This window comes from Colossoma macropomum, unplaced genomic scaffold, assembly GCF_904425465.1.
Source record: "Colossoma macropomum unplaced genomic scaffold, Colossoma_macropomum, whole genome shotgun sequence".
Classification (NCBI taxonomy): Eukaryota; Metazoa; Chordata; class Actinopteri; order Characiformes; family Serrasalmidae; genus Colossoma; species Colossoma macropomum.
In genome coordinates, this window is record NW_023494805.1 from 37,982,855 (window position 1) to 38,007,502 (window position 24,648).

Below are 24,648 nucleotides of genomic sequence, written 5' to 3' on the forward strand. Positions count from 1 at the left end.
TCTCAAAATAATGAGATAATATACCAAAATAATGACTTAACATCTCAAAATAATGAGATAATATACCAAAATAATGATTTAGCATCTCAAAATATTGAGATAGTATCTCAAAGTAATGAGATAGTATCTCAAAATAATGACTTAGTATCTCAGAATAATGAGATAGTATCTCCAAATAATGACTTACTATGGCAAAACAATGACATAGCAGTTTACTTAATAATGAAAATATAATAAAATAATAATTAGGTGCTGGATGCTTTTTTATTTTAAGTGGCAGGAATGAACTTCCATATCAGATAGAGGCTGCTGGGAATGATGGGAATGTTCCTGGGAATGATGTTGTGACAGAATGTTTTGGAATATACAGATAACAACACCCTAGCAACCACCTGGAATGCCATAGCAATCATTCATCAACAATCTGCCAACCACCTGGGATACCTTAGCATCCACCTAGCAATCCCCTAGTAACCATAGGGAACTCCAACCTGGAACATTTTAGGAGCCCCCTATCAGAAATAAGTATGATTATAGTAGACAGGTAACAACACCCTAGCAACCACCTGCAATAATATATGAATCACTAAGCAACACCCTTGCAACCACCTGCAATAACATATGAATCACTAAGCAACACCCTAGCAACCATCTGCAATAACATATGAATCACTAAGCAACACCCTAGCAACCATCTGCAATAACATATGAATCACTAATCAACCACCAGAAACACTATAGTAACCACTTTAGCAACCGCTTAGCAACATCCAAACAACCTAAAATACCATAGCAACGTTTTAATATTTAAACAACCCAACAAAATAACTTCTTTAACTTTAAATGAACTAAAAATAAAGACAAAACCTTCTCAGTGTAAACAACCCAACTTTATCATTTCAGACAGCAAAGTACCCGGAACTACTTTTCTACTCTGTTGCTTTAATGTTTCATATGGTGATAAAACTTCATAAGAACAGCTTAAGTGAAAAATGATCACATCTGTCCAATCATAACACCTGTATTGTTAGAGTGTAACTGCTATAGGTTTGATTTCATGCTATATAGTCATGTATTTCAAAGGTTTCTTTATGAAATTCAGAATCTGCCCATTGACTTCTATTATAAGCTTTTAGGGTTTTCAGCTCTTTTCTAAGTACAGGGAAACACGTCAAACGTATTGTCTGTGGTAATCGATAGCGCAATATAGATGCACAAGACAGAGATCAGGTTGAAAAATTCTGCAATATTCCTTTAAATGTGACTCATTATTGTGCTGCCTGCCCCACCATCGCTCCAGCGAGTGGGCTGATAGAGGGAGAAAACAGGAGAAGAGCCAATTTACACAGCCTATCGCACCTTGCGTCACGTAAACATGTTACGTGCACCACCTCTCTGTGTGAGCTGTTATGCAAGCAGAGAAAGTGACATATTGTGATTTGCTCTAAAGTGCCTGAAAATAAGGCGCCAGTTTCGTCAGTGAAAGATGAAACACTTTATTTATACTAGTAGGACAACAGCAGGGCGCTGAGATGTGAGTTTTCTGATATGAACTGTAAGGACCCCTGCTGCTAAGCCTTCTATTTTAGCTGGGAGTAGAGAAAATGGAGCTCAGCGGGGGTCCTCAACTCTGTACTCAAATATTCATGAGGAAAAAAACACACACAGACACATTTTATAAACTCTGTCACTAAAAAAACCTCCTCATCTGGACTTTCATCTTTTTAAAAATACAATTTATGTCTTTATCCCTACAAATTAAACAAATTAAATTATTTCTATCACATATGAACTACTGAGCAACATCCTAGCAACCACCTGCAATCATATATGAACTACAAGCAACACTCTTGCAACCACCTGCAGTTGCATATGAGCTACTAAGCAACACCCTAGCAACCACCTGCAATCATATATGAACTACTATGCAACACCCTAGCAACCACCTGCAATCACATTAGTACTACTATGCAACACCCTAGCAACCACCTGAGATACTATAGTAACAACACTTCAGCAGTCACCTGGGATAGTATAGCAACAACCTAGCAACACTGTAGCAACCACCTGCAATCATATATGAACTACTAAGTAACACCCTAGAAACCAACTGCAAACGTATATGAACTACTAAGCAACACCCAAGTGACCACCTGCAATCACATGTGAACTACTAAGCAACACCCTAGCAACCGCCTGCAATCACGTATGAGCTACCAAGCAACACCCAAGCAACCACCTGCAATCATATTTAAGCAACACCCTAACAACCACCTGCAATCACATGTGAACTACTAAGCAACACCCTCGCAACCACCTGCAATCATATACAAACTACTTTGCAACACCCTAGCAACCAGCTGCGATCATAAAAGATCTACTAAGCAACACCCTAGCAACCACCTGCAATCACATATGAACTGGTAAGCAACACCCTAGCAACCACCTGCAATCACATATGAACTACTAAGCAACACCCTAGCAACACCCTAGCAAATCATATATCAACTACTGACCAACACCCTAGCATCCACCTGCAGTCATATACAGACTACTAAGCAACACCCTAGCAACCACCTAAGATACACTTCAGCAGCCACCTGGGATAACATAGCAACAACCTAGCAACACCCTAGCAACCACCTAAGATACTATAATAACAGCACTTCAGCAGCCGGTTACATCTTAAAGGGGAATTCCAACAATTTTTCAAAAAAAATTGGAATAATAAAACCCTTCAAATCTGAGGCTCGTTACATACTAAGGCTTTTTATTCAGTGACTACAGGGACTTCAGTGCAAACTGGCAGACGTCCACCTCTAAAAGCTCCCTCACAGAAACTTATTATGAAATAGTTATGATGTATTTTCTTTTAACAATTCTTGGCAGTCGTTTCATGAAATGGTTAGATATACTGCCTGGTGTCTGACACATTGTTTTATGATAGTCTTGTGATAAAGTTTTGGCTTTAAATGTATTTTAATCCATTCCTGGAGGAGTGGTACGCACAGAATGTTGCACAGCAAAACGGTCCCCAAAGAAAATGTATTTTTTGGATTTATGACTATTTTACCATCATCAACATTGCATTTAAACTCAAAAGTCACATGTAGGTTCACTGGCGGGTTTGTAAATAAAATGTCTATATTTGTGTTGTAGTCATGGTGACCCCTGGTTCCTATCACCACCACTGTAAAGAAATGAGTCTCTGCAATGAATCATTTCACACCAACCCACTCAGAATGACTCTGTTTACATCTTAACCACTGAGTCAAGCCACATTTTCGAGGAATCAGTAGAGTTCACCCCTGACAGTGTGACATACGAGTAACTTCTGCTAGTTTTTCAGTTTGCAGCAAGATAATCTACGACAGGTTGATCAGGTCATCATTTCCCCGGACGCACGTCGTCGGTACAGCGCCATTTGTGCTAAAGCGGCACAGAAGCGGGTGTCATTAGCAGCTGGGGCAGGTCTGAATGTGGCCTCGGCTCAGGAGAGACACGCTCTACATCTGCTCGGATACAGTCAGGCCAATAAAAGCTGTCTGCCTTGCCGTACCCTTGGCAACAGCGTTGATACTTGCTGTAAATGACCCAGCTAATTGAATGCTGGAACATACAGCAGGGAGAGAGAGAGGGAGAGAGAGAGAGAGAGAGAGAGAGAGAGTGAGAGAGAGAGAGTGAGAGAGAAACTGGAGCGCTCTGCAAGTCAGCCATGATTATTCAAATGTACTCCACATCTGAATTTAGAACAGGCTGTACTGCGGGATTTGAACAGTGGGCCAAATATACGACTGAAAAAAAAAACTCTATGAGGATGCAGCGCCTTTACCTGAAAGGTGAAAACACATTTTAAAGGAACATTACTGCGAGTTTCAGCTGAAGCTCTATCTGCTGCGTCTGTATAGTATGGACAAGTACCACAGACAACAATCTCAATGGGTCACTCTACAGAAACGTCCACCTTTTTAACTATCCATAGGGGTCCCTGGTGTTACCGATCCTCATTGGTGTTACACATAAGAAAGGAACACCAGAGACATTTTTAATGAACAATGCATTTTACAAAATGTCTGCTACAGAGAATCAAACCACATGTTGTCAGTCATGGAATATCCACTAAAATATGTAATTTAATCCATTTGTATTCTATTTTTTCACAGTTACCTGAGAATAAAGTCGGTCACACCAGTGACTTCAGCTAAAAGCTTCATATGAAATCATGAGCTGAATGAGAAAATCTCTGATAACTGAAAAGACACAGTGGACTCACCATGTGCTTTTCTTCATAGATCCTCAGAAAACAGGTAAAAGGAAGTCAGTTGATGTCATCAGTGTGATTTTTATTTCAAATTAAGAGTTTTCTTTTTAACGCGGTAACACCAGTGACACGATTCCTGGGGACAACTTTCATTACATATTTTTATAATATTTATTTGGCATTTGTTTTCTTTAGTTCATTCAAATCATATATTTCATAGTCATGTATAGATTATTTTGGTTAAAATTGCAAAAAAAACAAGTTTTTTCTTTAAAATATGGCCTCACCCTTCACACATGACTGTGGGGACAAGCTCTTCTGTGGTGCTTGGAATTCAAAAGTTAATGCACAGCTACTTTACATTTGATTTACTTAAAAAGTAGAAAATATAAAAAAAATGACACTACTAAGTCAGTACTTAGTAACACCTCCTTTGGCAGATAATACAGCTAGCACATGCTTTTAGTAGCTAATTAGTAGGAATTTTTAGCCACCCTTCTTTGCAGAATGCTTTCAATTCTGCTGCATTCTTGGGCCGTCCAAGATCTACCCTCAGATTTCCAATGATATTCAGGACAGAAGAAGGACAGAAGTCGTTAATAAAGGATTCTAAGGTAGGATGCGGATCATTGTCCTGTTATAGAAGCCAGCCTCTTTTCAGCCTTACAGCTTCAGTTGTGTCACATTTGCTTCCATAATGTGCTTGTATTTAGCACACATATTGAAAGCCATTGCTCTTTACACTTGTGCAGTGTTTCCTGAGCCATTGACTGCCACACAACCCCAAAGCATAATAGATCCACCCTGTGCTTAAGAGTTGGCAAGGTGTTCCTTACATCAAATGCTGTTGCAGTTCACAGCACTTGTTTCTTTAGGCTTATCTAGACGTTGTTTTGCATACATCAGACACTTTTGACAAATTAATGGTTTTCTCAAAAACGGCCTTTATGGTACTCTGTGGTAAACAAAAATGTTCCATTGTTGAAATGTTTAGTCTTCCAAGTATTACTGACATACTGAATATTGCCACATGTAAGCTGTGTGGAGAGCGGTTTAAACCTCAATTGGTACAAAATACTATAACAGCAGTAGACAAACTTAGCTTTAAATGAACAAAATCATCATTAAAACAATCTTAAATCAGTGCTGTGATGCTTAAAATAAGATACATTCATGAAAATACATCTCAAAATGAGGCGTGGAATGAAAAGATGCACATGTATGATAATATAAACTGCTTTATTAAATCCAAACAGATGAACACACTGGTTTAAAAAAGAACAGAAACTAATCATTCAGCTGCTCAAGTGATACTGCAAAAACTGAAAATAACTAGATGGAAAATGTTGAAAATGTAAAACAGATCCTCCTTTTTTAGTTTAAGACTAGACTAGATTTGTGTGTATGAGAATAATTAGTGAGATCAAAAAGTTTTGAAGCTATGAAAGAAGAAATTTCAAGGCAACTTTACTGATTTTCAGAAACGTACAGAGTCAGAATTGTTTACAGTGGTGTTGATAGGAACCAGACGTCCACCTCTAAAAGCTCCCTCACAGAAAGTTATTACAGGACATGGTTATGAATACATAGCCTGAGAGTTTTGTAGTAGTTTTGTGATACAGTTTTGGCCTAAAACATATTTTTAATCAGTCCATTTAAGGTGGAGGGATACATGCAGGGTGTTCTAAGGCAAAATAGTCCCCAAAGAAAACTTATCTTTTCAGATTTTCCACCATTTTATCATCAACAGCATGACATATAAACTCAGAAGACTCACTGGTGGTTTATATTTGTGTTGTAGTCATGGTGACACCTGGTTCCTATCACCACCACTGTAAAGAAATCTGAGTCAGTAAGTTTCTCTACAATGAACCATTTCACATCAAACCACTCTGAATGACTCATTTACATCTCAGGCACTGAGTTATACAGACATTTTGAAAAATCAGTAGAATTCCCCTTTAAGATCATTTTACTTGACAAGATATCAGTCAATTCCTTGGAAAAAAAAGCTTTTTGTCAGTTTCTTGTCCAGCTCAATAATCCCATACATATAAATGAAAGACTAGTCAGTTTATCTTTAAATAAAAATGCAAAATCTGTTCACTTTCTTGTATTGATTTCTGTGTTTGCAGTGCAGTGTGAGTGAACTGGTCTGATTTAAATGTTTTAAGCACTATAGAAAGAATATTCTATTGAATATATAGTCCCAAACTGGGTCAAATCCACCTGACACTGACAAAATAAAGGGTCACTTCCATCTTGACTCATTAAAACACAACTAAACATTGTTTCCTGCTTAAATTCCCCAAACCCTGGACTCACAGCATTTCTATGCCAACAGAGACACCTAGCGTTATAAGATGGTACTGACTGTGTGTTTAATGACTTCTTTTCAGCTTTTCAAAGCAGTCTACAGTGATATTTTTCCACACCTCCACAGTTCAGTCTTAGAAGTTGGTTGCACTTTCTGCTTCTCACAGTCCAAGTAATCCCAAACATATTCAGTGGTGTTGAGGTCTGGACTCTGGGGTGGTCAGTCCATTGTTCAGCTTCTTTGTTTAATGTGTCTGTCTCCTTTCTCAGTGAGGTTCTTCTTGATCAGCTACACATCCTTTCAGACCCAAAGCAATAACTGCACTTAAACAGCAATAACTGTATTACTCTTATGTTCGAAGTGCTTTCACCTCAAGGCCTCTACTGTAACACTCCACCATGTGACAAGAGCTACAGTCTATTTACATCACTGACGGACGTGAGGCATTGTGGACATCACGAGTGACCCATACTGGACACGTCTTGGGTCCTGCTCACAAATCCCACAAAGAAAGGGTGCTGCTTAACCAAATGCTCCCAGTTTTAAAATATCTACAGCTTTATCATGAAGGTTCAGCCTGTATATGTAGGTGGTACAAATATGGCATGAACAAAGCTTGAACCATCTAAAAAGAGGATGATGACAACTGTTTCTCCAGTGGAAATGACTTGAACCGTCAAGGCTTTTCAAGTAATCAAGGTATGGTGCTTTTATTGCATGAGTAGAACTGGTATTCATGGTAAGAATGCATGTAACGTATGTACACTTACTGTCCACTTTATAAGAAACCCCTCCCTTGTAGCTCCACCTTGCTGGTATAAGGTTAAAGACTGTAGCTCATCTGTTGGTGCAGAGTTTGTGTTAACAATCCTCTAGTTCTTCAGTAGTGGTCAGTTTCTGGCTACAGAGCTGCTGTAGTTGTCGGATGTTTTTGGATGGTTGTTGACATTCAACAAAAAAACTTGTGTAAAAACTCCAGCAATGCCGCTGTGTCTGATACACTCGTACCAGCACCACACAAAAAACATCTTAAACAGGTGACGCAATCATGCTTGGGTATAAAAGAGAATCAAGAAAGGGTATAGTCTTTTAAAAGCAAGGATGCATTGCTGCATCCACAAATGGAAGTTAAGACAATCTCAGAAACGTCCAGAAACGCCGCCAGTTTCTCTGGGCCAGAGCTCATCTGATATGACTGCTGCACAGTGAAAATGTGCATTGTGATCTGATGAGTCAACCTTTCAGATTGTTTATGGATAATAATAATTATTATTACCTTCATTTAACCAGGAAAAAATCTTGCCGAGATAAAAATCTCTTTCGGAGGAGTGTTCTGGCCAAGACAGTCAGCAACACATAAAAAAAATTCACACAAAAACAAATAACACATTGCAGAACATAAATCAAAAGAATCAATAATTAACAACTTACAATAAATTATATAAACCACAACATAATGGATGATGGAATAGTGTTCTCCAGTCCAAAAAAGAAAATGACCACGCTGATTGTTACCAGCATCAAGTTCAAAAGCCAGGGTGCATAGGGGGTGTGGCAACGTAAAGTGGGTCTCGGGATGTGTTGTTGTTGCTGATGTTTTTGTTGGTATAGTTAGTCATTAGTGCAATTGTGTCCAAGAGGGTGGGCTTTGTAGTGTCTAGGATCCTCGTACGTTATATTGTCCTGTTTTATGTTGTCCCATTTTTTTTATGTTGTCCCTCCCTGGGTTTTGTGCTGGGGTAGCGCTGGGCTGGGCATTTCAGGCTGCCTGTTGAAAAGCCTGTTAAAAGTAAAAGAGCATTTGCCCGTACACGCCATGTTGTCCACGTCTTCTTCTGAGCTGACGCTACAAGATATGCACACATTTTGGAGCAAGATCTGCTGCCTTCTAGACAACGTCTTTTTCAGGGATGTCCATACTTATTTCAACATGACAACACCATTTGCACATGTTACAACAGCATGTCTGCATAATCAGAGAGTGCAGGTGCTAGACTGGCCTGCCTGCAGTCCAGAACTGTCAACCACTGGAAATGGTGTGGCACATGAAGCACAAAATGAATGGCAAAATAATTCGCTTTCAAAACGGGATCAATTGGTGTCTTCAGTTACAATTATTAAGTGTGGTTGATAGTGGTAAACATGCTCCTGTCCCAACCTTTTTGGAATGAGGGTATATTTACAAAACGTTCTGTTTTTATTAGCATTTCACATACTGTCCCAACTTTCTGGAGCTGAGTTTTGTAATAAAGTGGGTGTGATAAGTAATGTGGTGAAGGGCTTTAGAAACTCCTTCATGCATCACTGAAGAAATAAGATTAAAAGTCAAAGTTCTGCAAGTTGTAATATCTCCGACCTGCTGCTGCATGCTTGAATAAAGCACAATAATGAGGTGTCACAGGAGTTCATAGCTGTGGATTAGGATTTAGATGTACCATTAGTACTGTGCAGACTTGAAAGTGCTACTGGACACAAAATGGGTTCATAAATTGAAGAACAACACGGTGCATTTGTTTCCGCCTAAATTGCTGCAAAGGCATAAACAGATCTTTCCATAAATTTATTACGCACAATTAGTCAATTGATCACTATTTAAGGCCAATTTATGCTTCTGCACCAATTCAATGCAAAGTCAATGCTGCAGCTGACACAAGTGGCCTGCGCTGTTGTAAGCATTTACGCCAGACATTTGAATTTGTGCTCTCAGATATCTCAGAGTCTTTATCCTCTAAATGGATGTTTTTAAGAATCAGTTCACTGGAATTGAGCCTGTACTGCAGTGAGAGGCTCGGTACACTTGCATTAGCTTAGCCTAGCAGGCTACAGCTTAAAGGTCTGATTACAGCTTTCTCACCAATTTATCACCAATCAGTCGACTTCGCACTGTTAGAAGTTTTTATTGTCTATACTTGTGACAGCAGAGCACCAGTTAGTCAGTTAGTCAGTGTTTTGGATGCTGGTATGCTGGTCAACCAGCATGACCAGGCTGGGTGACCAGCTGAACCAGCACCAGACCAGCTTACGCCAGTCTGGACCAGCATGGAATTCATGCTACTTTTTTTTCAGCAGGGAACTTTTACAGTACTTTTACTTCTGATACGAAAAGGGAAATTCCACCGATTTTTCAAAATTCAGTCAGTGAGATGGTGATCAGTCACAGTGGTGGTGATAGAAACCAGGCGTCACCATCTCTACAACACAAATATAGCCATTTTATTTACTTTCCAAAACCACCAATGAACCTACACATGCCTTCTGAGTTTTTATATGTAATGTTGATGATGATAAAACAGTCGAAAATCTAGAAAAAGTTTTTTCTTGTGGACTATTTTGCCTCCCTGTATGTATTGCTCCACCATGAAGGGACTGATTTAAATATTTTTTAGCCCAAAACTTTATCACAAAACTACCATCAGGCAGCGTATTCATAACTACTCAATGTAATATCTTTCTGTGAGGGAGCTTTTACAGGTGGACGTCTGGTTCCTATCACCACCACTGTGAACAATTCTGGCTGGGTAAGTTTCTCTAGAACAGAGCATTTCACACCAAACCGCTCTGAATGACTCTGTCATTCAATCTCAACCATTTGATCATGTAGAATTTTTTAAAAAATCAGTGGAGTTCCCCTTTGAGTACATGTAAAAGCACACATTTTTCTATTCTAAATCAAGCAGAAATATAAATAGAGAACCTCTATTTTTACTTGAACCTGTCCAGAGTGTATCCTGCCTTCCACCCAATGACTGCTGCGATAGGCTCCAGCTCCCCCCGTGACCCAGAAGGATAAGCGGTTTAGAAGATGTGTGTGTGTGTGTGTGTGTGTGTTTTACTTGAGTAAAATTTAACCAATGATATCTGTACATTTACTCATGCACAAGCCTTGTGAGCCACCCTCTCTAATACCACATTTCACTACGTCATGGTATGGAAAGAACATGTTATGACTTCCCATTTAGCTGACTTTAAGACAAAAACCCCAGGAGAGGCTAAGAGTTTTTAACTCAGCAGCTATAAGGAGTTAAAAGATATGAAATAGTACAGTGAAGTGAAATTAAACAAGCTATGCATGTGTCTCCGCCTGTGAAAAGCCATTGACCCGTGAAGGCCCAGCGCTAGGCTACGTGCTAAGAGGTCTTTTTAAAGAGAGAAACATTCTGAACCTGGTCACGCTGCCATAATCACCCAACCAACGCGGCAGAAAATACCTCGCGGAACATTCTTCAAATACGGCAGCTGCATGTCTCGGCTGTGGACAGAAGACAGGTTGAAATAAGTGGTAGCAAACACCAGGTGTGACTGTCAGCCATGATGGAAAGCTTTAACACACTGTATAAGTGACATGGGTGACCGGTGTTGGGTCACTCACACCATTTGAAGTCTTTGAGATGGACAGAAACCTCAAAGCCGCCCAATCGGCCTGCAGAGGTGGTTAAAGTGGACTATAACTACCCTGAGTAGACTCTGATTTCAGTTAAATCATGATTTAAGTAGAAGTTAAAAAGTTAGCCTAGCAACAACTTCAGTATAAAACATCAACTACAATAACAGCTAAGGTAACGTTCTTAGAGCTTCTTAAAGGGAAACTTCATCCATTTTTTTCAAAATTTCTGTTTAATTAAATGATTAAGAACTTAAAATAATTTAAGGATTTTATCTAATGTTTCTCATTGTAGGAGTGTTGGAAGCTTATTCTAAGATTATTCAACTTAATTCTTGATTTTGTAGTGATTTTCAAGCCTATTTCTTACAACAAGCAAAGTTATATGTCAATATAGTGAGATAATTTGACTTAATAAAATCACTCAAAACAAGTAAAAATGTCTAGAAATAGGTAAAATCTTCTAATATACTTCTAACGATCTTAATATGAGAAATATTAGATATATTGACTAGATTTAAAGGGGAGCTCCACCCATTTTTCAAAATTTCAGAAGACATGTATAGGTTCACTGAAGGTTTTGGATAGTAAATAGAATGGCTATATCTGTGTTGTAGACATGGTGACCCCCTGGTTCCTATCACCACCACTGTAAGGAGATCTGAGTCTGTAACTTTTTCTGCAGTGAACCATTTTACATCAAACGACTCTGAATGGCTTTATTTCGCAACGACAGAATCAGACAAAAAAATTTGAAAAATTGGTGGAATTCCCCTTTAATACATCCAGGATCTATCATCAGAATAGTAAGTTTCTTAGGAGGTATTTCTCTCTTAGATCCTTAAATGCTAAGGCTACAGTGTGAGAGATGTGAGCAACAAAAAAGTATGAAATTAAATCTAAAAAACAAATAGAAACTAAATGTGAAGGTCTATAATGGAATGGAGGAAAAGGTAAATTCATTTCCTCACAAAGATTCTTGAATATTAGAACGTAATTGCAGTATTTAGTATTTAGAGTTCCTAGAAAAGAACAAATCAAAATTGGACTTCAGTTCAAGGACCCGAGTGAATGTCACTAACCACTGCAGCTTGTTTTTCCGGAAAAGAGATGAAATTGAAGTCGTTCGGCCTTGGATGGCGCTTTTGTCCCAGATTAGCAAGAAAAACATGAGACACAAAGCAAAAGTAGTTTGAATAAAGATGAAATTTGCCTTTTCAACTGTAAAATCGAGAGTCTGCAGACCAAAAGGCAGCCTTGTTTAATCTTACAAGAGCTGAATAAATAGTGAAGCCCATTAAAAGAGACCAGAGGATCCTCAGCCTGTGGGAGAAACTGCCCTTTCAGATCGCACAGTGGTCAAACAGAGGAAAGGTAATAGAAAATGATTCTTGCAGTGGCAAGCACTTTCAGCTTCTTCAGGCACTGAAGCACCTCTTCATCTGCTCCATTGCCCACATGACTACATGCCGTATATATACCATGATTTCTGCACAGAACGGCAAGTCAGCAAAGACACGCTCCTGCCCTCACGTTCTTTTGAGGGCTTTGGGAAAAAGGAATAAGCTCTGATACTGATTATCCATGACTGATGGTATTCCTGCTAGAAAAACCACTATAGACCAGCATGGCTGCTCACCGCTCACCAGCAAAACCAGAATATGACGTGTTTTGGATTCTGGTATGCCGGTCAACTAGCATGACCACACAGGATGAACAGCTACACCAGCACCAGACCAGGATTATGGTCTCAGCTTCATGGAATTCATGTTAGTCTGTGCTGTTTTGTTTCAGCAGGGATGCTAACAAGCTAGTAGCTGTGCTCTAAAAGAGTTAGCATTAGCTTTCTATCAAACTTTCATAGCATTTTACATAAAGGGCGGTGTCTATGATTTAGTGGCATCTGGTGGTGAGGTTGCAGATTGCAACCAACTGAAAGCCCTTTCCTCACCCCTCCCTCTCCAAGCGTGTAGTAGAACTGTTCACCTTCCCTTGCTTTTTTGTGCTAAATAATAAGTTGGATCCTCCATTTTTCACAAATTTCTCAGATTTTCTCAGAACCAGTGTTTGTTTTGTCCATTCTGGGCTACCGTAGAAACATGGCAGTGCAACGTGGTGGCCTCTGTTGGAAGACGACCCGCTCCCAGTGTAGATATGAAGGGCTCATTGTAAGCTAATGAAACACAATGACTTATAGTTACATATGATTATACACTAATAAAAGAATGGTTTATTATACTATATTCCATTTCTGCTAATAGACCCCCCTAAATCTTACACACTGCACTTTTAAAGGCACAGTTTGGCAAATTCACAGCTTTCCCTTTATCTCAAATACAGTCAATCACCTAAGATGTTCGGTGTCTGAAGTTCATCCCACCTAGCAAATAAGTTCTGGCCCAGATCCAGGGTGATTCCAGCAGTTTTTCTGGCACAGATCTGGCTACCGGATCTGGCCCAGAATCAAATTGCTTGCTGGGCCTGAAGTGGCCCAGATGCCTGCAGCCAAACGTGAGCCAGGACATAGCCGACTTTAGGCCATAACTGAGCCAAAACCTGCAGAGGCACCATCATTTCCCTGTGTCTTTCCCAGAGGACAGCTGACAGTGCTGTAAATCAGCCAAAAAACAACCAGAACTAGGCCAGATAAACGTAAAGCTTAATATATAGATTAAGCTTGGGTTAAAATGCAAATAACATTCATAATAACTACCAAATAAATTCTTTAGTTTTACATACTGGAGCTGAGACTCATGTACTAAGTAACAGAAACTATTGTACACTAACTAGCATTGCACAATCTGCATGTCTACACTCCACTAGACGTGTTGCATACAAGTAGAGTGTAAAATGATGTGTACCGGTAATGCAACACATTCTATGCAGTGTGGCTGTGGTTTCTACCATACCTGCTATGTGATGCTACATCAAATGGCTTTCTGTGGTCTAAATATGGCTTCAACAAAGTAAGTGGTGTGTGTGAGTGCTGTGCTGTGATGTGCTGAGAAATTGAACATTGCTGGGAGTGCAAACCTTCATTAAAAATGATGGTTTCAAATTGTTGGACACTGAACAACATGTTGGTGATACACTGACCTTGAACAGTGTCGAGTTTGGTGCAGCCACTATACAGGTAAGCCACAAATAAACACAGGTAATGCAGCATATGAACAATGCAAATCATGCTAATGTTAGCCCATTTAGCAGAGTGAGTCAGGAGTGTTTCACTTGCTAAGTAATCATAAAAAGACTTGCTTATGTGGTTCCTGGCGCTTTCTGGCTGTTTTGTGTAAAAATGGATAAAATAGACAAAATTAATCTACTACTATTATTTACAGCTAATTTCTCTGAAGATTAGTTCACATGCTTGTCTGAGGTTTATGTAGTGCTATTCTGGGACCACGTCAGGACCCCCAAGAAAGTCACAAACCCCTGCATTAGTTTTTTTTTCCCAAACTATTTCTTAAACTTTTACGTAGGCCGAGCAGCGACACTTGGGCAAAGAATCCTTTTCAAGAACATTTATGCTAAGGTGTGCAGGTTCTGAGACTGAGGTGCTACGAAAAGCTAATCCCTGCTAATTTCTGTTTCTTCTCATGACCATTTAACTTCGTTTCAAATGACTCCCGAAGGTCAGACTGAGAGCCAGGCAAGCAAGGCAAAGCCAGGCCCATTTTGTAGATCATTAGGTAGGAAATCACTGGCCTTTGCAGTTTTTTTGAAACTTGTAGCACACAATACGCGAAGCTACAAATCTTGCTAGCGTCTCTAACAAGACTTTAAAAGGCTTTGCAGCTCCTAGCGCACTCTCAGTAGCAGAAGGGGGAAAGGGAGGGCGGGTATCGACCAAACATATTTGCTTGCGACCCCCCTGCTTGACTCTATCAATACAGGTAAGGCAGAAGACCTTGAGCATGCAAATGGAGCCGTTAGCAGCCGGCTTCGGATTAAAGGTATCGATTGGAGCAGGTAGCATGCATGCTGTGATCGTGAAAGCTTTCGGCCTTCTCATGAGTCACCCAGAGCGTAGCCGCGGGAGGGGAACCTGCGCGGAGAAGGAAAACTTTTCACGGGGAGATTTCTCACTCTCGTGTACCGTCTATTCACCTGAAGCTTATGCACTGAGTTAGCTACTGTAAAAACAGGCTTCGCTGAGGAAGGATGGATGTTGCTCTCCTGCTGGATCCAATGTATTTTTTTCACTCTCAGCTGTGTGAGAAGGCTGTGAGCACATCAGGATCAAATTTGATGTAGGACTCGCAGGTTGAAGTAATATCTGTGCTTTCAAATCAGCTTTCAAATTGGGAACACCGTTTATGATGGCGCCCACGTTTCTGTAGGCCTGCTACAACTCACAGCAAAGGTGTTTAGAGCCCGAATCTGAACGAATTGTTGCATCTTACTGATTTTGTAGCATTATTTTGTTGCATGTGTTGATGAAGATTTTATTGCTACATATTATGACCGCAATATGCTTCCAATGTATTAAATTTGGTGACATAGTTAAAGGGGAATACTGTTGTTTTTCAAAATATATGCAAAATTAAATGGTTGAAATGTAAACGAAGTCATTCAGAGTGGTTTGGTGTGAAATGCTCTGTTCTACAGAATCTTACTGAGTCAGAACTGTTCACAGTGGTGGTGATAGGAACCAGACGTCCACCTCTAAAAGCTCCCTCACAGAACGTTATTACATAAAATGCTTAAAAATGTGAGACATTGTTCATAAAAAAGTATATAGTATATAAAATGTATATAGTATGTAGTATATAAAAATTCAGAAGACATTTGTAGGTTCACTGGTGCTTTTGGATTGTAAATAAAATGGCTACATTTGTGTTGTAGACATTGCAACTCCGCCATTGACCAGATATTATTGTTATTTTACCACTTTAGTGCCACAGCTTGGTTAATAGTGGTCCGACACCAAAAAATATATAGTAGTCAAGAGCAGCTCTGTGGTCAGAACCTGACAATTGATGCTTGGCTAGAGTAGTAGAGGGCGGTGAATGACTAACTGTTTCCAAATTCTGACAGTGTCTGATGGTCAAAAGTACGAGTATATGGGACACGCATGTGAGACAAATTACTTGAGTAATTAGATGAAGCTGAAGCTAGTTTCTTATTAGAATTTTCAGTTCCACCTTAAAATGCTGCTGCAGTTACAGCTTGTACAGGTTCCAGAATGCAACTACTGCTGCATTTAAAGTGGAACTGAAAATTAGAACAAAAAGCTGCCAAATAAGGAGCCAGCTTCTGCCTTGTAGAGAGTCAGACGTGAAACATTTAGCCCTGTTTTTGCTGCTGGGTATTAGGAAGCAATATTGACACAGGTTTATCTTTACCAGGGGTCGCAACCCAAATGTTAAGAAGAGCCATTTTGACCTTTCAACAAAAATCAAACCACTTTGGGAGCCACAACATTTTATGTCCATTTTACCATCTTGGCTGTAAATATGTCTCAGTATGTGCTGATGTACTAATATAGACTAAAAAATATAAACTAAAACACAGACTTACTTTGTTTTGCTTTAAGTTTTAGCTTAGCTATGGCTGCTTTTCTCGAATCTCCGGCAGGAAACTTTTTCTCAAAAGTGGAACAGTTTCTTGTAAAATGTCTCTCAACCTTCGACTTTTTACGAGGCTGAAGTCGCTTCTAATTTGCAGCTTCTCACTTGAGATTTCCCATTCCACCTTAAATGGTGACTGAGGCGCCAAATTGTAACAGCTGTACCATTTAAGGTGGAACGGGAAAATTCAAATGAGAAACTGACTTCAGCTTCATGACTTTTTTAGTGTTTGACAGTTTCTCGTTGCAGATTAAACGTATCAGGAAACCAGATTAAGTGATTATAAACGCAAATGAGTCCATTTGTCTCCAAATTATCAATGTTCGTCTTAAGTCTTTCTCTTTCTCATTCCATTAGCTGCTAGCTAGGTGAGACTGTTGTCTGTGTTGCAATGGTGACCAGCAGTCTGCGCGCCAACCTTCAGGGTTAAAGCATGAATTAGCAGTTCTACATTAACTCCGGAGTTTAAGACCATTTAGTGTTCTAACTGTCAGCAGAACTTTACTTTACTGCAAACGGAGCCGCATGTTGCCGACCTCTGATCTATACACTGCTCAGTTTTGTTTTTACTGTTTACACAATAGCAATTTTTCTGATTCACTTTAGTTGTTAAAAATGTTTCTTATTAAAAAGTGAAGGAACATCCCAGAATAATTAACCACTATTAACCTACAAAATATGATTTATTTAACGCTGTGATATATATTGATACCTTCAGGAATTTAAATTGTACCATGATATACATTTTTGGCCATACTGCCCACTGCTAGGCTAGAGGACGGCTAACGCAAACCAGCAAGGTGGAGGTACAAGGGAGGGGTTTCTAATAAAGTGGCCGCTGACTGTATTGCGCAGCCTGTAGAACTAGTAAATCTCATTGCTGCCGACATTCGGTCCAGTAATGGGCTTAGCAATCTCTAAAGTGGAACTACATCGACCCTCATCCCCTCGGGGTCAACCTCCAAATAGCCCACTCCTCATAACTCACACAGAGCACTTAGACTTCATTTGAATATGCATAAGCTCTCTGACTTTTAATGAATGAAGGCTAAAGGTAAGTGGTTGTGGCCAATGTGCTCCACCATTCACTCCCATTTATCTGCATGTAGCGCGCGGGTGGCGGAGGTGCTATAAGCTTCTGCTGACAAGGTGCCGGTTTCACCAGGTACGTCTTTCATTGCCGCTTTTATTGTATTCTGCACTGGAATATGACCGTATCCATCATGCTGTCCAGTCGGATAAAGAATTCTTTGTATTTTTGCAATGAGTTGTTTGCTCGGAGTTGGCGACCGGACGGCTCAGTGTTTGAGCACTCTGCTCAGATCGTGATCGTACTGGAGCGTGAGCATTAAAGGAGAACTTATGAACTTATGAATTTCTTTATTAATGAGGTTTCGCTCGTAAAAGTTTGCGTTTCATTTGAAACGGCTGAGCTACGATGCACCAGAGGTACAGCACTTTATTGCTCTCTTTCTGCTGACTGGTTTAGCTGAGAAGGTAGTGAAACCCTTAGTACCACTGGCTGCTCTGTGGATGTATCTTTAATGCGCTCTTCATACTTATAATCATGAACGCAGTGTTCTGTTAAAGAACTTTTAAAAATAGATGTGGTCAGAGTGAATGAACTGAATGAATGGTCAGGCTGCATGCTGGAATTGGAACGGAATGCTTTGCTCGTCCGTAACTTTGTAAATTGACTGGACATCCCAGAGAGTGAGCTTTATTAATTCCAAGTGGTTTGTAATATAAATATTAATGAGCCTGTTTTGAAAAGCACTCTGTTAGTGAGTTTAGACCTAATTTACAGCTACAGTGTGGAGGGATATTGAAGGATTAACACTACAAAGACGAAGTGGCTGGAGGATAGGCTGGAAATTAACAGCGTTCTTGGAGGGTATCCAAACATAGCGCAGCGACTTTGCCTTATGGGACTGTCATTAGCATGAATTGTAATGATACTAGTGAAAAAAGGGACCTTATAACTCATACAGGAGAACAAATCAGTCACTTCTAATCAAACTTTGGCAGAAAGAAAGGAAACATATATCACCGTGCAGTATTCCAACATGCTAGCAAGCTATGGACACCTTTGAAATGGGTCTGAGAGGAATAGTTTAACAAAAATCGGAATGAACATATTTTCCAAACTACCCCCCTATACTGAACCAGCCGAGACGTGTTTGGTGCCTGAAGTTTGCTTCTTTAGTGGACAAAATGGACAAGTATAGCTAATAACAGCTGTAGCCCCTGCTAAAAAACAGCATAGACTAGCATGACTGTTCACTAGCAAAACCAGCGTATGTTGTGTTTTGGATGCTAATATGCTGGTCAACTAACATGACCATACTGGGTGACCAACTAAACCAGCACCAGACCAGCACCAAACTAGCAGAAACCAGCTTAGGTGCTGGTATAAAGCAGCTTAGACCAGCATAGAATTAATACTGTTCTATGCTGTTTCTTTCAGCTGGGGCAGGAGGTTTATGTCTACTTTTGTCCATGTTAATAGATGACAGTAGGCCATATAAGCACGTCTTTGTGAGATTACTTAACAACTTAACAGTTTGAAGCAACTGTGTGATGATTTAGGCATGTTTAGCATGATGCTAATTGCTGTTCATAAGCTTCCATTACTTGCTAGCTACATTAGCCAGTGCAAAACTAAAGCAAGCACACTTCGGACACCAAACATGTCTTGGCTGATTAATCTCATTTGGAATAAGAGGAAAAGTTTTCAGATTTGCATTTTTTCATTTAAATTTTTTCTTTCAGTAAAAGTTCTGTGAACGTTTGCTAACTCTTTTAGAGCTCGGGGGCTGGCTTGTTAGCATGATGTGGGTTATAACACTTTCCAAAGACATAATACCACATGCAGCATCTGGGGGGAAAATTCTGTAATTTTGTTTTATTTTAACCAAACTATTTCTAGAAGGGTCTTGGTTAGATTCCCCATCCAGGCGACCAGGGTCCTGTCTGTGTGGAGTTTGCCTGTTCTCCCCATGTCTGTACGGGTTTCCTCCGACAGTCCAAATGCAGTCAGGCTAATTGGACACGCTAAAATTGCCCCTAGGTGTGAGTGTGTGTGTGACTGTGTATGTCTGTCTGTCTGTCTGTCTGTCTGCCCTGCGATGGATTGGCGACCTGTCTAGGGTGTATCCTGCCTTCCGCCCAGTGACAGCTGGGATAGGCTCCAGCACCCCACTGTGACCCAGAAGGATAAGCAGTTTAGAAGATGTGTGTGTGTGTGTGTATGTGTGTGTGTGTGTATTTCTAGCTTGCTTGTTGTGAACTTTAAGTAATTCCATTACAGTAGACCATCTGTGGGGTCACCATGCTCTTTGTTACATTATCTGACAATGAGATGTCCGCGGGGGGTGTGCTAAGGAGGATGTGTGGTTCAGATTTACTTTAGTGACTGTCTCCCTGAAGGTCTTTCCGGAACTCTCTTCGGAGCCCCTCTCAGTGTGGAACGTCGGGAAAGATGTTCTTTGTAACAGGGAGAAAAGTTGCTGGGGCTGCTAATGAGAAAAGGTATGTAGCACTGAATGCTGGCATATACAGTACCAGTCAAAAGTTTGGACAAATCTGGTTAAATGTATGTTTTTCTTAATATAAAAGACATTTTGATCTAAGTTTACACTTAGATGCTTTTGTTGAGGTGAAACGACTCCCTCAACAAGAAGCTGTCACTTAGGAAAATGTTGAACTGTAATTATTACATCATCCTAATTAGTACATGTACCTTATTAAAAGTTCATTTGTGGAACGTCTGTCCTCGTTAATGCCTTTGAGCCAACCATGTGTGTTGTTGGTAGGGCAGAATCCAAAGGTCAGTATTTTTGTACTGCAGTAATTCTATATTTGTTATAAAATACAAGGTTTATGTTTAATTAAGAGGTGAATTTCTAATACGGAGAATCCCCACTCTTCCAGATAATGTCTTTCTGGTTGGTCAGGCACTAGAGGGCGCTCCTGAGCAAGTCTAAAATTAATAGGTATTAATGGAGTTTTTGTGCAAAATTGGAGTTTGCAAATGCCTAATGATTTTTTTATGTTGCAGGAAAGTGTTTTCAGAACAAAACAGCATTAACTTATTTAAACACTGATGTGATATTTTGAGGAGCTCTAGTTTTAGGACTTCAGGACTTGTCTTATGTAAAAACCCCATTTCCAGTAAAGGTGGGAAATATGCAATAAAAACAAGAACTTGTGATTTGTTAATTCTATTAAACTTTTATTTAACTGACAAAACTACAAATAAATGACTTTTAATGTTTTGGCTGACCAACATGATTGTATTTTGAATCTGATGCCTGCAACTCACAGTTTGATAAATGGTTAGTCATCATAGTTCCTGCTGAATTTAAAGTACATTAATGACTGACAAGTGAGATTCATATAAAATTACCCCACATTTTTCATATTTCTGGGGTCATCTGCAACTTCTGACAGTTAATCAATTCATTGGATTGTTTCTCTTTAAGTGGTTTCTGTCTTTTTTCTCACATTTTTTTCTGTAGGAGCATCTATCAAAGGTTCCGAGGCTATGAGCTGATGGAAAAGAGGCGTACAGAGACTGCGCTGAAGGCTGGAGAAGACAGAGCCATTCTGCTGGGCCTCAGTATGGTCTTCTGCTCCATCATGATGTACTTCGTGCTGTGCATCACCATGGTGCGCTCCTACACTGACAGGTAGAAGGAACGTGACCTGGTTAACTTTCATCAGCACCACCTCATACGGCTCTTCGGCCAAAGTTTTAAGTGCAAGTTTAGACCAGTCGGAAACCCTCAGGGCCTTTTAGGCCCTCAGAGAAGTTCTAATTAATTATGGGAGCTCAAAAGTACATGGCTGTAATTTTTAGGTCATTTTTATTTAATATAATCATCCAACTTGTTGTATTTAAACTAAGGCGTATTGTAGTAATATTCTCGTTTCATTTTTTTGTTTTGGTTGGAAACTAGAAGAGTAAAATCTCGAAACGGCCAATGGATAATTGTCCAATCAGAATTTGCTCCGTGGTATTTAAGTAGATACAGTCAAGCGAGCTCTTCTATTGTTTAGGACTTCAGGAGCCGAACAGAAGGCCTTACACATTACATAATTGAGAAGTGACAGAGGAATCAACAATCACGTTTTGATTTCCAATGGGTGGAACCAATTTCACGAGAAAAAAAAAAATCTTCTGGAGGTACTTCTGAAAGATATGTCACTGACTGTGTGTATGAGCTGCAGTATAACCAGGCTTCAGTCGGTTAGGAATGGAAAGCAGCAGCAGCTCCACATCAGGACTGTTTACTCAACAGTCACTGTAAGACTGCACTGTAAAAAATGAGGTCAGCTCAGCTCAAAATGATATAGTAACTGATTACTTGGCTTTTCTTGAGTTCATTCAACTTGAGGACACCAGAGTTCACACAGCTCAAACTTCTCAGTGTAGTTAAAAATTCTCCCAGCTACTGTTTCTAGCTCTGCATCTCAGTTAGAATATGAAACTGAATATGCTCCTCAATTTCCCAAATAGCTGGCGTTCCTTCTATTACACAGTCCTATCTGCCATATTTTCCTCTTGGGCTTCCAGATATGGACAGCTATGGTATTGCTGGGATACAAACTCACAACCTCCTGATGTTGGGATGAATTATCAGACTACTACATAAAACTACGCCATGCTTTAAAGTTAAAACAACAAATATTTTCTCCAGTGTATTAAACATTTGTAGACACAAAATCTGAGCTGCTTCATGTGTTCCCGAGTGGTACGGTGGACTAAGCCGTCACCCCAACAGGAGGTTATGAGTTTGAGCCCCAGCAATGCAACAGCCATCCATAAGTGCGTACCCAAGAGGAAAAATGTCTAGCAGGATTGTGTGATGGAAAAAGTCCTGGCTCGTGGGGAAGTTGAGTATAAAAAACAAGTTCATTTTATTTACCTCGCTGAACTGCAGATCTAAAAAATTCAGAGAACTTTTGACTCAACTAAGAAGTTTGAGTTCTGTGAACTCTTCAACTCAAGAAAGGCCATGTAATCAGTTACTATATCATTTTGAGCTGAGCTGACCTCTCATTTTTAACAGTGCGCTACAAGCTAAAATATATGATAATGTCTTTTGCAAACTTCAAATGTCCATGTTTATTGTAGAAAGGCCAAAAAGTGGTAATGCTTCATAATAATAGGCCCCAATAAACAGCATCTTAATCATGTGTCATGTGTCTTAATCAATGGTCCTGTTTAACCCCTTAAATGGCCAGGGCCCACCAGCAGGCCCAAAGTTTTATCACACACTTCTATAAACTAAGAACAGCTCAGCCAGTTTGCACTGAAGTCCCTGCAGTTACGGAATAATAAGCCTTAGTGTGTAATAAGCCTGGGATTTAAGGTTAAATAATTGAGTAGCTAATTGATTCTTAATTATAAAGTGGTTAATGTATACTATTTACATATTAATAATCTTTCATTGTACCCCTATTATAAAGTAGTATGTAAGTAATGTTTGTTGCTGTTTATAGGGACCTGTTATTATGAAGTGTTACCAGACATTTTCTGGTGCACCAATGCTAGCTTAGCGCTAACCTACTACCAGAAATCCCATAGAGATGCTAGTGGAAATTAACATTATCATAGAGGTGTTCTTTTTTGAGTATTGACAGCTATGGCCCGAACTGAAGGCCTAACTCTTACAGGCACGGTTCACTACTGGTCTAGACATGCTCTAGATGCAGAGCTAAACTTAAGCATCTGCTAAACAACTGAAATGATATTTTAGTAACACCTTAATTTGCTCCACTGTAGATGCTTTGTAGACGCTCATCTTGTCTAACTTTAGATAGATACATTAAATTCAACGTAACTCTAAATCTAGCTCTCACTCATTATGATCATTGTGCTGCAAAGTCCTCTGAGATTCAAGCTGCACCTGCGTCAATAGTTTGAAACACAGATTTGCTTGACAGTTTATTTTCTCCTTGATGAACCATGGACGATCCAGCGTGTGGACAGAGGAGAGCATCTGCACTATACTGAACTCCTCCCTGACCATGGAGCTCAACTGCTCGTACAGCTGTGGTCCAGAGTGCTGGAGGAGCTCCAGATACCCCTGCCTGCAGGTCTACGTCAGCATCAACGCCACAGGCCGCATAGGGCTTCTGTCCTACAACGAGGAGACGCAGGACGTCAGCTCTGAGGTCAGACTGCTTTATGAATGACGTTGGTTTCTTTTACGAAACCTTACTTAAAGGAATATGATGGTGATAAATAAAATACAAAACAGTTTTACACCAGATATAATTGATTAGCCAAGACATATTTAGTGCCTGAAGCTGGCTTATATACGTTTTTGGAAATAAATTCTTTAATAAATTATAAATTTTATAGAAATAACTTCACACATGGGCATCAACGTCACTATTTCTACATTTGTCTGAAACAAATGTAAAGTCTACATAAGTATAATTAAAATGTGTTCAGGCAGTGTCCAAACTTTTGACTGGTTCGGTCCACTTCTTCTGTATTTCTCCGCAGTGCTTCTACGTCCCAAAGTGTCAGAAGGACCATGTGGCCATGCAGGCTGTGGTGGTGAACATCTCGGAGAAGCTGAAGGCGCAGCAGCAGGTCAGATGTTATTACGACCCAGCGGAGCAGCAGGGCGGCGTCCTCCTGAGCCGACTGTACGGCTCCAGCGCCATCTTCCACTCCCTGTTCTGGCCTTCCTGCATGCTGGCTGGAGGAAGTCTCATTATCTTCATGGTCAAACTCACCCAGTACCTCTCCATACTGTGTGAACACATCAGCAAAATGCCCAAGTGACCTGCAGGGCCTGGACTAAAGCAAGGCCTTTCGCTGAAAGACCCTGAGAATCCCATTACAGTTTAGGGCACTCGGTCCACCATGGATTAGCTGGATTCTAGCAGCATAGCTGGAGAGAACAAAACACTAGAGCAGCTGTTATGACCACACAAGCTGGTGGACGTCTGGGAAAGTTCATTGGCACAAGTGCTAAATGGGAGCTACTGGAAATAACCTCAGTGTTAACTACGCTCTGCCTATGAGACAATCAGTAATGTAGTCACCAGTTATAAGCTATGCATTATATTATTATATAATTTCTCAGTGAGATAACAG

General features: G+C 40.0%; 1 protein-coding gene across 1 annotated transcript; it reads left to right on the forward strand.

Annotated features, from left to right (window-relative positions):
* The first annotated feature begins 13,867 nt into the window (after positions 1–13,867).
* On the forward strand, positions 13,868–24,333 carry kcnmb2 (potassium large conductance calcium-activated channel, subfamily M, beta member 2). Its single transcript, XM_036597226.1, has 5 exons — positions 13,868–13,925; positions 19,959–20,060; positions 21,050–21,220; positions 23,516–23,711; positions 24,049–24,333. The coding sequence occupies exons 1-5, from the start codon at positions 13,879–13,881 to the stop codon at positions 24,331–24,333; spliced, it is 801 nt and encodes a 266-aa protein (XP_036453119.1). The 5' UTR covers positions 13,868–13,878.
* Positions 24,334–24,648: the final 315 nt, after the last annotated feature.